General features: G+C 33.2%; 1 protein-coding gene across 6 annotated transcripts in view; it reads right to left on the bottom strand.

Annotated features, from left to right (window-relative positions):
• Positions 1-12,342, bottom strand: part of DIAPH2 (diaphanous related formin 2) — a 933,611-nt gene that overhangs the window by 698,424 nt on the left and 222,845 nt on the right. For all 6 annotated transcript variants that reach the window (XM_078363563.1, XM_078363565.1, XM_078363567.1 and 3 more), the window contains 4 exons: positions 8,331-8,405; positions 8,179-8,248; positions 3,999-4,135; positions 2,065-2,173 (listed from right to left, as the gene is read on the bottom strand). In XM_078363563.1, coding sequence (XP_078219689.1) covers positions 2,065-2,173; positions 3,999-4,135; positions 8,179-8,248; positions 8,331-8,405 — 391 coding nt within the window. The remainder of the gene's footprint in view (positions 1-2,064; positions 2,174-3,998; positions 4,136-8,178; positions 8,249-8,330; positions 8,406-12,342) is intronic.

Genomic DNA, 12,342 nt, shown 5'->3' with positions numbered 1-12,342 from the left:
GTTTACTGATATAACTCACAGAGTTGTGGCTACAAATTTATTTAAGGAAGATTTAAAAAATATATCAATGTTTTTGGCCCAAGTATGACAAACTGAGTATGAAATTTAGTCGTCAAAAAATTCAAGGTCGTCAAAAAAAGGCAGTTTTCCACCTTTCAGTAGAGGTATGAAATTTTATCAAGATTAAATTTTATAAGAAAAAAGTATTATAAAAAGGAAAACACTGCTAAAAAAAATCCTAATTTCTGAAATATGTAATATGATCCCAGAACTTTTGGAAGCTGAGGCAGGCAGATTACCTGAAGTCGAGTTCAAGACCAGCCTGGCCAACATGGCAAAACCTCGTCTCTACTGCAAATACAAAAATCAGCCAGGCGTGGTGGTGTGCACCTGTAATCCCAGCTACTTAGCAGGCTGAGGCAAGGAGAATTGCTTTGAGAGCTGTAGGTTGCAGAGAGTGGAGATCGCACCACTGCATTCTAGCCTGAGCAACTGAGCAAGACTCCATCTCAAAAATTAATTAAATAAATAAGTAATATATTTGACAGAAAAGTACACCATAAAAGTTGATCCAAAATGTTTAGTATCATTGGAGTATAAGTCATGATTAACAAAGATCCTTGAATATTTGGAGAAGAATTACAATTTTGTTACATTACAGATTCTCTTTTTTTTTTTTTTTTTTTTTTTTTTTTTTGAGACGGAGTTTCGCTCTTGTTACCCAGGCTGGAGTGCAATGGCGCGATCTCGGCTCACCGCAACCTCCGCCTCCCGGGTTCAGGCAATTCTCCTGCCTCAGCCTCCTGAGTAGCTGGGATTACAGGCACGCGCCACAAAGCCCAGCTAATTTTTTGTATCTTTAGTAGAGACGGGGTTTCACCATGTTGACCAGGATGGTCTCGATCTCTTGACCTCGTGATCCACCCGCCTCGGCCTCCCAAAGTGCTGGGGTTGCAGGCTTGAGCCACCGCGCCCGGCCTACAGATTCTCTTTAGACAAGCCAATTCATCTATCTTTTGCCGTTTCAAATTCTGGCAAACAAAGATACAAATACTACAGAATATATAAAAAAGGAGAAAATTAATTGTGTTTGTTTCACATCAAGCAAGAAATTTTAATACTTAAACATTCAATACTGATAACATTAAATGTAGAAACTACCTTCTCTTTGTTGAATGACAATACGAAAATTAAAAACAAATTTTAGAGACTTTTCCACGGTACATTAAATGGTATATAAAAGAGAGATTAGCAGAGACCAAAAACCTGGAATCAAATTCCAATTGTACCACTTAAAAACTGTGTCACGTTAGACCAGTTATTTAATCTCATTCAGCTTATTCATCCCATAAGCAAAACAAAGATGATACTATAGTAATAGCTACATATCTAGGTTGTTTTTAGAATTAAATCAAATAATATATGAAATTAACATGTTTAGTGCAGGATCTCATACCATAAATATAGGCAATAAACATGCATTCTCATTCCTCAAGAACTGAGTTATCATTCATAAAATGGATCATTTCCTGAAACCATGTAAGAAAAGACAGTGAGATTTGTCATTTTCTAAAGAAGGCATTTAGTAAGTGGTGTCTAAATAGGGCTATGAAATGGACACGAACCTAAGAACTGCAATTTAATCCCTTCTATTCTGGTGAGTCAGACCTTTGAGTGTTGTCTGAATGGCACAAAGAAAGACGTGTTTAATTGTCTTAAATTTCTACAAGTCCACAGACTTCATTAACACATGTTAGGACAATGGCATTGGCTGAACTACTTGCCCTTTTGTCTGATTATTGCTAAGGGTTCAATTTCCCTGGTCTATTATATTAATTACTAAATTCCTGTCCAAATATCAATGAGTCATAACTGCCATATTTATAATACTTCCAAAGTATCTGTCGGAATTAAAAAAAAATGTAATTCTCACAAACAAGAAACAGAAAAATTTTAGTTTTACATTTCATACTATTTAAATGTCAGCTAAGATGGAGTTGATGTCATACAAAATGAGTACTCTAAATATAACTCTAGAAGCAATTTAAGACAAAACGAACTCACCTGTAATTGCAAGGCTTCCTGATTTTCCAAACCTTCCACAATCGGTGAAAATCGTTCCCTGTTATTTCTTTCTGCTGCCGTTGTTATAGCCCCTAAAAGTTTATCTAGACTGTAGAGAAAAAAGAAGAAACAGAAATGAGAAATACTTCTTATACACACACTATAAGCATGGGTTCTTTCAGTATTCCCTGCTTTCTTTCTGGTATTTGATGTTTATATATACTATGATAATTTTTTAAAATTATCATTTACTTTTTTAATTGATGAAAAGTGTATGTTTTCAAATATGTATACATAGTGGAATGGCTAAATCTAGCTAATTAACACATATTGCCTCACGTAGTTACATTTTTTTGTGGTATGAACACTTAAAGTGTTATTAACTATAGTCACTATGGCGTAAAATAGATTTCTTGAACTGATTCCTCTGGTCTAAATGAAAGACCATTACAATATAAGAACTGTGTTTCTGTCTGCATATTTCTTTAAGTCCAATACTGATAGATGTAAATAATTTTAGGGCATCAAAAGGAAAATTCGATTTTAAAAATTCTAAAGAAAGTAACTTTACTGGGTGACATTTTGTAAAGAATACTAAGCGATAAACATTAAAATTTAAATTTTCAGGTTTTGATATTTCATGTGTTAACTTTAATATCACTTAAACATAATATGGCACCTATAATTGTTAACAGTTAATTAGAACATAAGCAGATTGTAATTTTATAATAAAGTTCTAGACAGAGTGATTATTTTTTAAATAATTTTTTAAATCAACATTTTTTGAAAATGAAAAAAGAAAAAAGACTCTAAAAAGGAAAGCCCAGGTAATTAAAGAAGAATGTATAATTATCTAGCACAAGAAACTTATTAACCTGACCAAAAATATTGTTAAGTAATGCTACACAGTGCCTAAAACAAATTAACCTCTATGTAGTATACTACTCTTACCAAATTATATCTGAAATTATAGTTAAATCATAATAGTTATACTGGACTAGACTGTATTTAATGAATACTGAAAATCTAAGTGATTAAAAATATTTCTTACACAGGTGTAAACTGAGATTTAAAACAATAAAATCTAAGGATCCTTGCTTTTGCATATGTTATCTCATTCTCAGCTTGTTTTCATTGAGTGAGACTTAGTATTTTTCTTTAGTGTTTGTCTTTTGGTTTCTGAGGACAGTAGCTAACACTAAGCAACATCTCATTTTATGCTAGCAATTATAAGAAAGTCAACATATCGCATAGTGCAGGTCCTTAGCAGATATTTGATTCTTTATCACAATGGTTTCTTACAAACTAGACTTACTAATGTCATCAAATCTGAAAGTTTACTTCTGATTCAATATTATTTCCATAAGAAGATATGATAAAATGCATGTTCTGCAACAACTTGCTGCATTTGGTAGCACTTATACACTTTGAATAATTATGAACAACCTATTTTTGCTTTCAACAGGTTGGTTTATTTCACTCTACAAATAATTACTTCATCTTTTCATTGACCATGGCATATAAAGTAAAATACTATTATAAGATAATAATGCAAAACAAAGGCATCTATTCAAATTGTGTGATATGCAGTACAGTGTTTGTGTATATATGTGTGTGTATTTGCCAAAATAACTCTCTGACTTTTGTCCACTTTCTAATGATTGCTGTACTTCCAGCAAAACAAAATTCTACTCAATCACTATGAATCAAATTTCCAAGAACTTCCCACTAGGATTCTATCTATTTAAACTTAGTTTTCATAATATCAACAAAAAAGCCAAAATATAAACAGACAAGATAAAACTGTCAATCAAAAATTATCTAAAATACTGTTTTCATGAAAGTTATCCAAAGAAGTAGGACAAAAGTAGAATTTATTAATTTCTCAAATGTCATTTTCCATGCAGCAAATATAATAATATAGCAATACTTACATGTTCTCTTCTCCAACAATGCAAATAGCAGAAAGTATTTTTACTATTTCAGTCATCATGTTGGGTTGTTTGGGGTCAATTGCTCTTGCCAATAGTAAAAGACTTCTTTCATCTCCTAGAATCCTCTGTAATCCAAACTAAAAAAAAAAAAAAAAAAAGAACCATCATTCAAAATGTCTAAGGAATATATCTTTAATTTAAAAAAGCAACTTACAATGATCTTTCAAAAATCCATACCCCCACAATAAGGTTCTACCTAATTATATGAATATTATTCAAATGCAGATATCTGTCTTTGTTTTTTATTTAAAATGACTGCATCTTGGAGTTGTTGCTCCTTGATCAGATATGATCTCCATTAGCCTGCCCTAAAAATTCCATAAATTTGGAGAAATATGGGAACAATCAGTATTTCTTCAACAAAGAATAACATGTAAAGCACATACTGATATGATTTTCTAAAGTAATTCTACTTATGTCATTGGGTCTCCCTGGAGATGTCTGGAATTCATGGCTAAATTGTCCAATATGTTTGTATGAAAAATTAAGGTGAAGAAAAAGAGAAAAATGTTTTTTTTTTAAAAAGGCTCTTTTGAATACTATATGCCAGTATAAGCCTCAGTATGGGTATTCCCATGCCTTCTGTCTCTTATCCTCCCTGATTCAGACAGCTGTGCTACACTACAAAAGCTGTGAACCTAAAGATATGGCACCTGTGTTTTATTAAATGTCACAAGTCAACTAAAGAGAGAAAACATCATCTTCATTTATTTTCTAAGTATGAATACCTGTGTGTATGCATGTGCATGCATGAATAAGTAAAGAAATTCTAATGAAAGTCTAAAACTTGAGTATTTATTACATTAAGAAGACAACTTATTCTTTGATCTTTGTCCCACAAAGTATTTTTGTGATTTTTTATCAAATATTTTTGCTTTATTTTACAGTCTAATAGTGAAATTGGATATTTCATTGAAGCAGATTTTCCATTTCAGCTAAACTTTAGTTAATTACCAACCATATGAATAGTTCCATCATCCCTAATTTAACTTCTAAAAGAACTCAGAGTGGCAGATGGGGAACACAGCTAAAGCTCTTAAATGTGACTTTATCATAGGTTATAATAAATAAGAAAATATACGGAGATAAGACAAAAAAAAAAAACAAAACAAAATGGAGAAACATGCCTGGAAAGAAGCAACAAAAACAAAATAGATAAGTACACATAAAGGTGGCCAGTAGATGATTAAAAGTAATGAATATTAGTGAAAAACACATTTGTAAAACTGATAGATGATTACAATGCAATTACCAAACTTAATAGCTTTGAGTCATTGAGACTGAGAGTGAAATCATTTAGCTTTTAAAAATGTTACCTAATGTTTAAAAATAGTTTTTAACATGCAGAAACACATCGAAAATAAAAAAAGACATGAAAAATATATCTGGAAAATCATTAATCCAAACATCAGAGCAGTATTATTGTACTGGAAGTTAAAACAATGGGTTGCTTTTTATGATCCTATTTTTTATATGCATTGGATAAGAGAAAGAAGTTTTTGAAGTAGGTAATCTAAACTCCATGGGGTCAAAAAATTTGATGTGTAAGTCATTTCGGATAAAAGCTTAATTCCTTGATCTGGACAATGTATTCTAATATGAAGTGAAAAGATCACTGTATATTTTCTATTCTGAATGCATATTTTATGCCTGTTTTGTCACATGTCAATAATTTAAAAATATTATTAATTCATGCTCCGAGTACCCATGTGCAAGACATTAACATGGCCTAACTAAAAATATCAATTTTAAATAATCTAAGTCAAATCGTCATGCTTTTTGAAACTGTCAAACTCTTAAGAATCTGTTGACAAATCAAAGTATGTCCTGTGAAAACAAAGGCTCTATAAGAATCTTTCTATTACAACTCTCTCTAGTGACTGTCCTGATTAAAATTACTTAGCATCCTGAAAAGCTGTGATAATTGACAACATGAGTCAATAAAAACTTAGAACAAAGGGTCCTATAGCTAAATTTACAGATGAGGGGACTGATACTCAGAGAGGTCAAGTAATTTTCCAAAGGCCATGCAACTTATTAGGGGCAAAGCATGAACTGTAATTCCTGAGTTCTGGTACTATGTTCTCTTTCCATCAAGTGACTGTTTCCTTCAATTGAAGAAAGAGCTCCATCTTGAGCTGTGAAGCAGCAATGCTCATTAATTCCTTATTAGGCATCAGATTCTGTTTAACTTTGTAGCCAAACACTAAGAGCCCAGAATTTGAGAAAATCTGTACCAGTAGTGATGGGAATGTTTCTGTAAGAAACTTCCAGAAACAGTACAACTAGCATATTGTATTCAGGAGTCTCATGTCCACTAGCAAACATTCATTACATATACTGATATATTAATACTCTTTTCTGGTACATGTATGTATAACATATACTTATATATATTTCCATATGCTTGAGACTCTATAGATTAATATACAATCTTATTGCATTGGTTAATAGCTATATTTTATATTTGGCAAACTTCTAGTTATTGCTATAATTATTTCTATTTTGAGATTAAAATACTATATAAAAGGAATTAGGTAATTAAGTGAATTAGTCAATAGTATTTCATCTATAGGTATGTAGAGGTCACTTCTTATTTATTTATTTTTTGAGATGGAGTTTCACTCGTTACCCAGGCTGGAGTGCAATGGCGCGATCTCGGCTCACCGCAACCTCCGCCTCCTGGGTTCAGGCAATTCTCCTGCCTCAGCCTCCTGAGTAGCTGGGATTACAGGCACGCGCCACCATGTCCAGTTAATTTTTTGTATTTTTAGTAGAGACAGGGTTTCACCATGTTGACCATGATGGTCGCGATCTCCTGACCTCATGATCCACCCGCCTCAGCCTCCCAAAGTACTGGGATTACAGGCTTGAGCCACCGCACCCGACCCCTGTAGAGGTCACTTCTAAGACAGTAAACAAATAGTTTATAAAAAAAAAAAATACTGTAACTTCATAACCTGAGTGGTCTATTTTTAGAAGAAAAACCATTGTCTAAAATTCATAGGGTCCATCCTTACAATGTTCTTAGCAAGCAAGTCAACCCATCCTTAGAATTTTCTTTTTCAATGGAATTAAAATTTTCTGTATAGAAACAGTATTCAAGAAAAGACATTTAAATTTTCCTACTACCATTAAAGAAACAATATTATTACCTAAATTGGGAGCAAGACTAGTTCATTTGCATGATTTCAAAAACCCACCAATCAATGTTTTGTGAAGCAAAGTATATAGTTTCATTTAAGTACTACTTAAATATTATGAGGATTTGCATCATAAAGATCCTTTTGTAAACTGAACAAGCACTCACTATTTTGTTCTTTTTTTCGTGTTTTCTGAATATTGAATATACTATAAAATCAAAAAGATCTCTGTTCACATGAAAGAAATTCTTGGAGGAAAACACAGAATGAGAATCAGACACAGCATTTCTAAATTATAGACAAGAGCCAAATATGCTTTTTCCAATCATTGTTTTTGTTTCATTGACTAGTTCACCCTCCTGAGGAAATTAGTAGCATTGTCAATGGAAAGTAGTGTTTTATCTATCTTCCCTATGTGAAAGCAATATATTTGAACAGAAGAAACATTAGAATAGGGATCCATTTTTTTTAAACAGATTTAGATCTAAAGAAGTTATATCACCCTTGAAATCCTTTGGATGCTGTGAGGACTTCTTTGGTTAAACTGAAATATCACCATAGAATTAAAAAAAAAAAATGACCGAGGAAACTAACAATAGCTCAAATTTTGGAAAATTAAACATCAAATTTATCTTTTATGTATGATTTCAAATGTGTACTTAACCTCACTGTAAAACTTTATAAACATTTGTTATGTACACACCTGTAAAACTAGTCTACAATTAATTAATACAGCAGAAACATAAGTAAAAAATAGGTACAGGGTCGGGAGGAGGATTAGGGAAAAGAGTTAATGCATGTCTGGCTTATTACCTAGGTGACGGGTTTCACCTACGTAACAAACCTGCACAGCCTGCACATGCACCTCAGAACTTAAAAACATAATTAAAAAATGAAATATTTTGATCATTTCACACTTTCGTACTGTTGGACAAGTTCTTACCTTTTGTGATGGGGCAGAAATAATTACTACTTACCTTATTATTCATAAATGCTTTGAGACATTGAATAAGTTTATACTGATTCTTCTTGTCAATATTTTCTTGCCTAAATAAAGAAAAAATATATAACTTACGTTGTGCTGAAACATCTCCCCTTTGGTGATTTTATTTTTAATGTTTATTCTTACTGTTTTTTGTCCAGAAGCTTTTCCAGCTCATCCAATAAGAGGCCAAGACCTTCGTGGCCGAAGTTGTTAACCCAGCTAAGAAGTAAACAAAAAATTAGATGTATAAATAAGTTTGTAAATATAAAACATTAAATATCCAAAATACAAATTTAGTTTTCAAATCTGTTAATTCTGTCTCAATATTGCTTGTCATTATTTTTTCAATTCCTATTGCTTCAAGTATCAAGTCTTTGAGGATGACTCAGTGATCTTTACCTCAATCCTAGACTTGTGCACATTTTAGAGTGCCCATTACACAGCACTGCCTTGGTTGTTTCACCAGCATGATATACTTAAGCATGAATTTACAAGCTGAATTAATCTTCCTCCATCTCCATACCCCTAAGTCAACTTATCTTCTACTCTTTGATACTCTATTAATAACATTACTACCCTTTAAATTATTCAGACTCAAAATACTGGCATAGTTATTTGATGCCCCATTTCTCTCACATTTGCATTTATCCTATTTATTCATTCCACAAATATTGAGTGTCTAACACAGTTCCAAGCATGTTCTAGGTGAGAGAGATACAGAACAGGCAACAACACTAAGCAAATAGCCTCATGGACTTTACTGTCTAGAGATAGGGAGACAGTGAACAAGTAAGTATATAATGAATGTAATAATTGCTTTGATGCAGTGAAGAAAAATAAACCTTGGAAAATACAATGAATGGAGAGTAGCAGGTTGCTATTTTTCAATGTGTGATCAGGAAAGATTCTTTGATAAGGTTAGGTATTTCAGCAGAACCCTTGAGAAAGTGAGGACTTTTCAGGTAGAAGGATTAAGAGCAAATTGGGTCATGAGGCATTAGCTAGTGTGTTTTGAATGTTTCAGGAACTGTGAGGAAACCCATGTGGCAGGAGCTGAGCAAGCGGGTTTAGGAGACTGGCTGGAGATAAAGTCCCCTGTGTGGTAGAAGGCTGAAATATTGATAATGTATAGCTTGGTTTGACTTTCAGGCATCCAGTCACAAATATTCTACTTCTACTTCTAGAATGGCTCCCCCAAATGCCCCCTTTCTTCCTTTCTAATGCCTGTGCTAACATTCTAGTTTAGCCCTAGTTATCTTTCCTTTAATAAGCCTGGAGATTCCCAACTGGTGATTCCCCAACTTCATTCTTTTCTTTTACTCATTCTATAAAACTACAGACTAAGTTACCCTTAACCAAAGTTTCCTGTCCAAAAATTTCCCCCCAACTACCTAATACATTTTAAATCCTTTGGCTCAACATTTTGATGTAGCTTCAATCTACCTTTCCAGCCTCAGGCCTTAAAGCACATGTGCCAATGAAATCAGACAAATTATCATTGCTGGAGCCCACCTTGGACTTCCTCATGTTAACTCATTAATTCTTTCTTCCCAGAAGGTAACCTCAACTCCATCTCTCCAAACCATTTAAAGCTAAATTTAGCTGTTTTAAGTCATTAGTGTTTTCCCCGTAATTCCTCCAATCAAATGAGTTCTTTTTCCTTAGAATCTCCATGTAATATTTATCTTTTACTGCCTGACATTATCATAATGATTCTTGCCATATGTCTTATCTACCCCTTTGGCATATAAATTCTTTAAAGATAGTTGTATCATTTCATTAATATTTCTATCTTTCATAGTGTTTAACTAGGTAGCTTCTATATAGCCACTAAGTATTTAGGTTAAATAGACTCAACATTAAATAAATATTTGCTAATTTAAATTTAATTAAATTTACTGGCTTGTACGGTTAAGAGAATTACCAATTTGATACTTCCCAAGAACATCATAAACATAAATCAAGATACAAACTTCTGTGATATAATTAAAATCTATGCTTTATATATTTAAAACATTCCATTCCAGTCTTTAAATTATCCATTTCATAAAGACGTAAGGTAAATCTTATCAACAAAGCAGAGACCTAAATTTTGAAGGGAGTATCAGAGACATCACATCACTGAAAGAAACATATTTTTAAAATAGCTCATATTCAGAACCAGTCACCATCCATGATACACAGAGAAGCTCATTTTAACAAATTCTGCTTTAATTTCCATAATGGAAACAAGAAAAAAATCAATATGGCATTGTAATGATAATTGCCAACAAGCTACTATTCAATTGAGGCATGTAATCATCTAGTGCAATGAGCCATTTTCTCTAAAGGCTCTATAATCAGTGAGGTGGTGGTAGAGGGATAAAGGGACACCAGCTCTAAGTATAATATACTCCATTTAATTTATCACAGAGAAAAATCAGCAGACATCATTACAGCACACTGTCCCCTACAATAACCTTTACATAATAGAAAATCTGAACAATTTTATATATAGTCCTCAATATCTGCTTTGGCATTTGGGAAGATGAAATAATCCATGATTTCTTTAAATTTACCACAAATTGTTTTTAAAATTCTATATTTTACTCATATTGTCTTTATTCCCTCTGCTATTAAAATTATTAGGGTTATTTCTTTCTAGGTCTAGGGAAGCATGATTCACGAGAACATGATTCGCATTTGTTCAGTTGAAATCAGTCGCCTACACATCCCTGTTTCAAATGGTAGAGTTCATAGTACTTTGTTTTTATTCAGGGAAAATTACTATTTATCTTAAAAAAAAAGATATAATCACACAACGTAAGTGTGAGGAGGCAGGGCCTATTTATTAGCAACTAGAGAGTGAAAAAAGTCTTAAATGAAAACATTTTAGGCGAATGGACAGAGGAGGCTTAGTAAGAGTCTTGAGAACTTTTAAAGTAGAGAGAATGGGAGACCCAAAGGAGCCCGTTACTAAGGGGATAAAATGATTATGATGTACAACGACAATACTCAACAGGTTAAAAGGAAGGGGGTGTGGCTAGACATAGCTCTGTTTCCTTTTCTCTTGCCAGCACCATTTCCCTGCCTTTCAGGCGTCAAACACTGTGAACTCCAGCCAAGCACTTAGTGTTTTACTGCTTCTCTTTCTCTTTCTCTCTCTCTTATGCGTAGAATATACTGATTTCAGCCAATACAGAAGTGGCCATGAATTAAGATGGCAGTTTAAAAACAAAATGTTGGCTCCTGTAGGTGAGCATGTGTGCAGAAATTCTGACACTGAAACACTAGAAGTAAGCATAAATCAAGGGTTCTCAAAGTGTGCACTCCAAATCAGTAGCATTGAGATCATCTGGGAACTTGTTAGAAATGAAAGTGCTTGTTCCCTACCACAGACCTACTGAATCAGTAGCTGGGAGGAAAACAGAAATGTATGTTTTAACTAATTCTCCTGGTGAATCTGATGCTCGCTCAAGTTTGAGAACCACTGGCATGGAACAATGGATTGCTGAGAAGCAGGGGAAGCCTTTCTCAGGCAAGACTCAGGCTCAGAACTCAAGGCTGCTTCATGTGCTCTCTCAATGATACTGTATCCTCCCAGTGCTACAGGACACAGATCAGGAATCCAGTTGAAACTGATATATTTGGTATATTTCATGGGCATATGAAAATTACAGCTCTGAGTTATTTAGTATTAACTGGAACATCTAGAATTATAAGAATATATTTTAAATGACCTGATTTAAAATCTGACTCAGAGATTACAGACAAAGACATAAAGTTTTCTATATTATCTCAGCCCTGAAATAAGAAACCAACATTTCTCATGGACCTTATGTTTTTGAGGGACACAGAAGCAGCAAAGAATAATAAAGAACCAAATGGAAGAAAAAATAGGAAAGGAGAATGATTCTTTATAATTTTCATAACCACCCCAAAACATGAGTTACTTTTTGTTTCCTTTTTACTGAGGTATAATTTACATATAGTAAAATTTAAACATTTAAAAAATATATAGTCATGTAGCCACCAATAAAAATAAGATATAAAACATTTACACCATCTTAAAATATTGCCTCATTCACCTTTGCATTCAATCCCTTTTCTCTACTCTCAGCATCCTGGCAACTACCAATCTGATTTGGGTCCGTACAGTTTTGCTCTTGCCAGAATA

Source organism: Callithrix jacchus, chromosome X, assembly GCF_049354715.1.
Source record: "Callithrix jacchus isolate 240 chromosome X, calJac240_pri, whole genome shotgun sequence".
NCBI lineage: Eukaryota > Metazoa > Chordata > Mammalia > Primates > Cebidae > Callithrix > Callithrix jacchus.
Note: the sequence above shows the minus strand (reverse complement) of the source record. Positions and strands in the feature narration are given on the sequence as shown.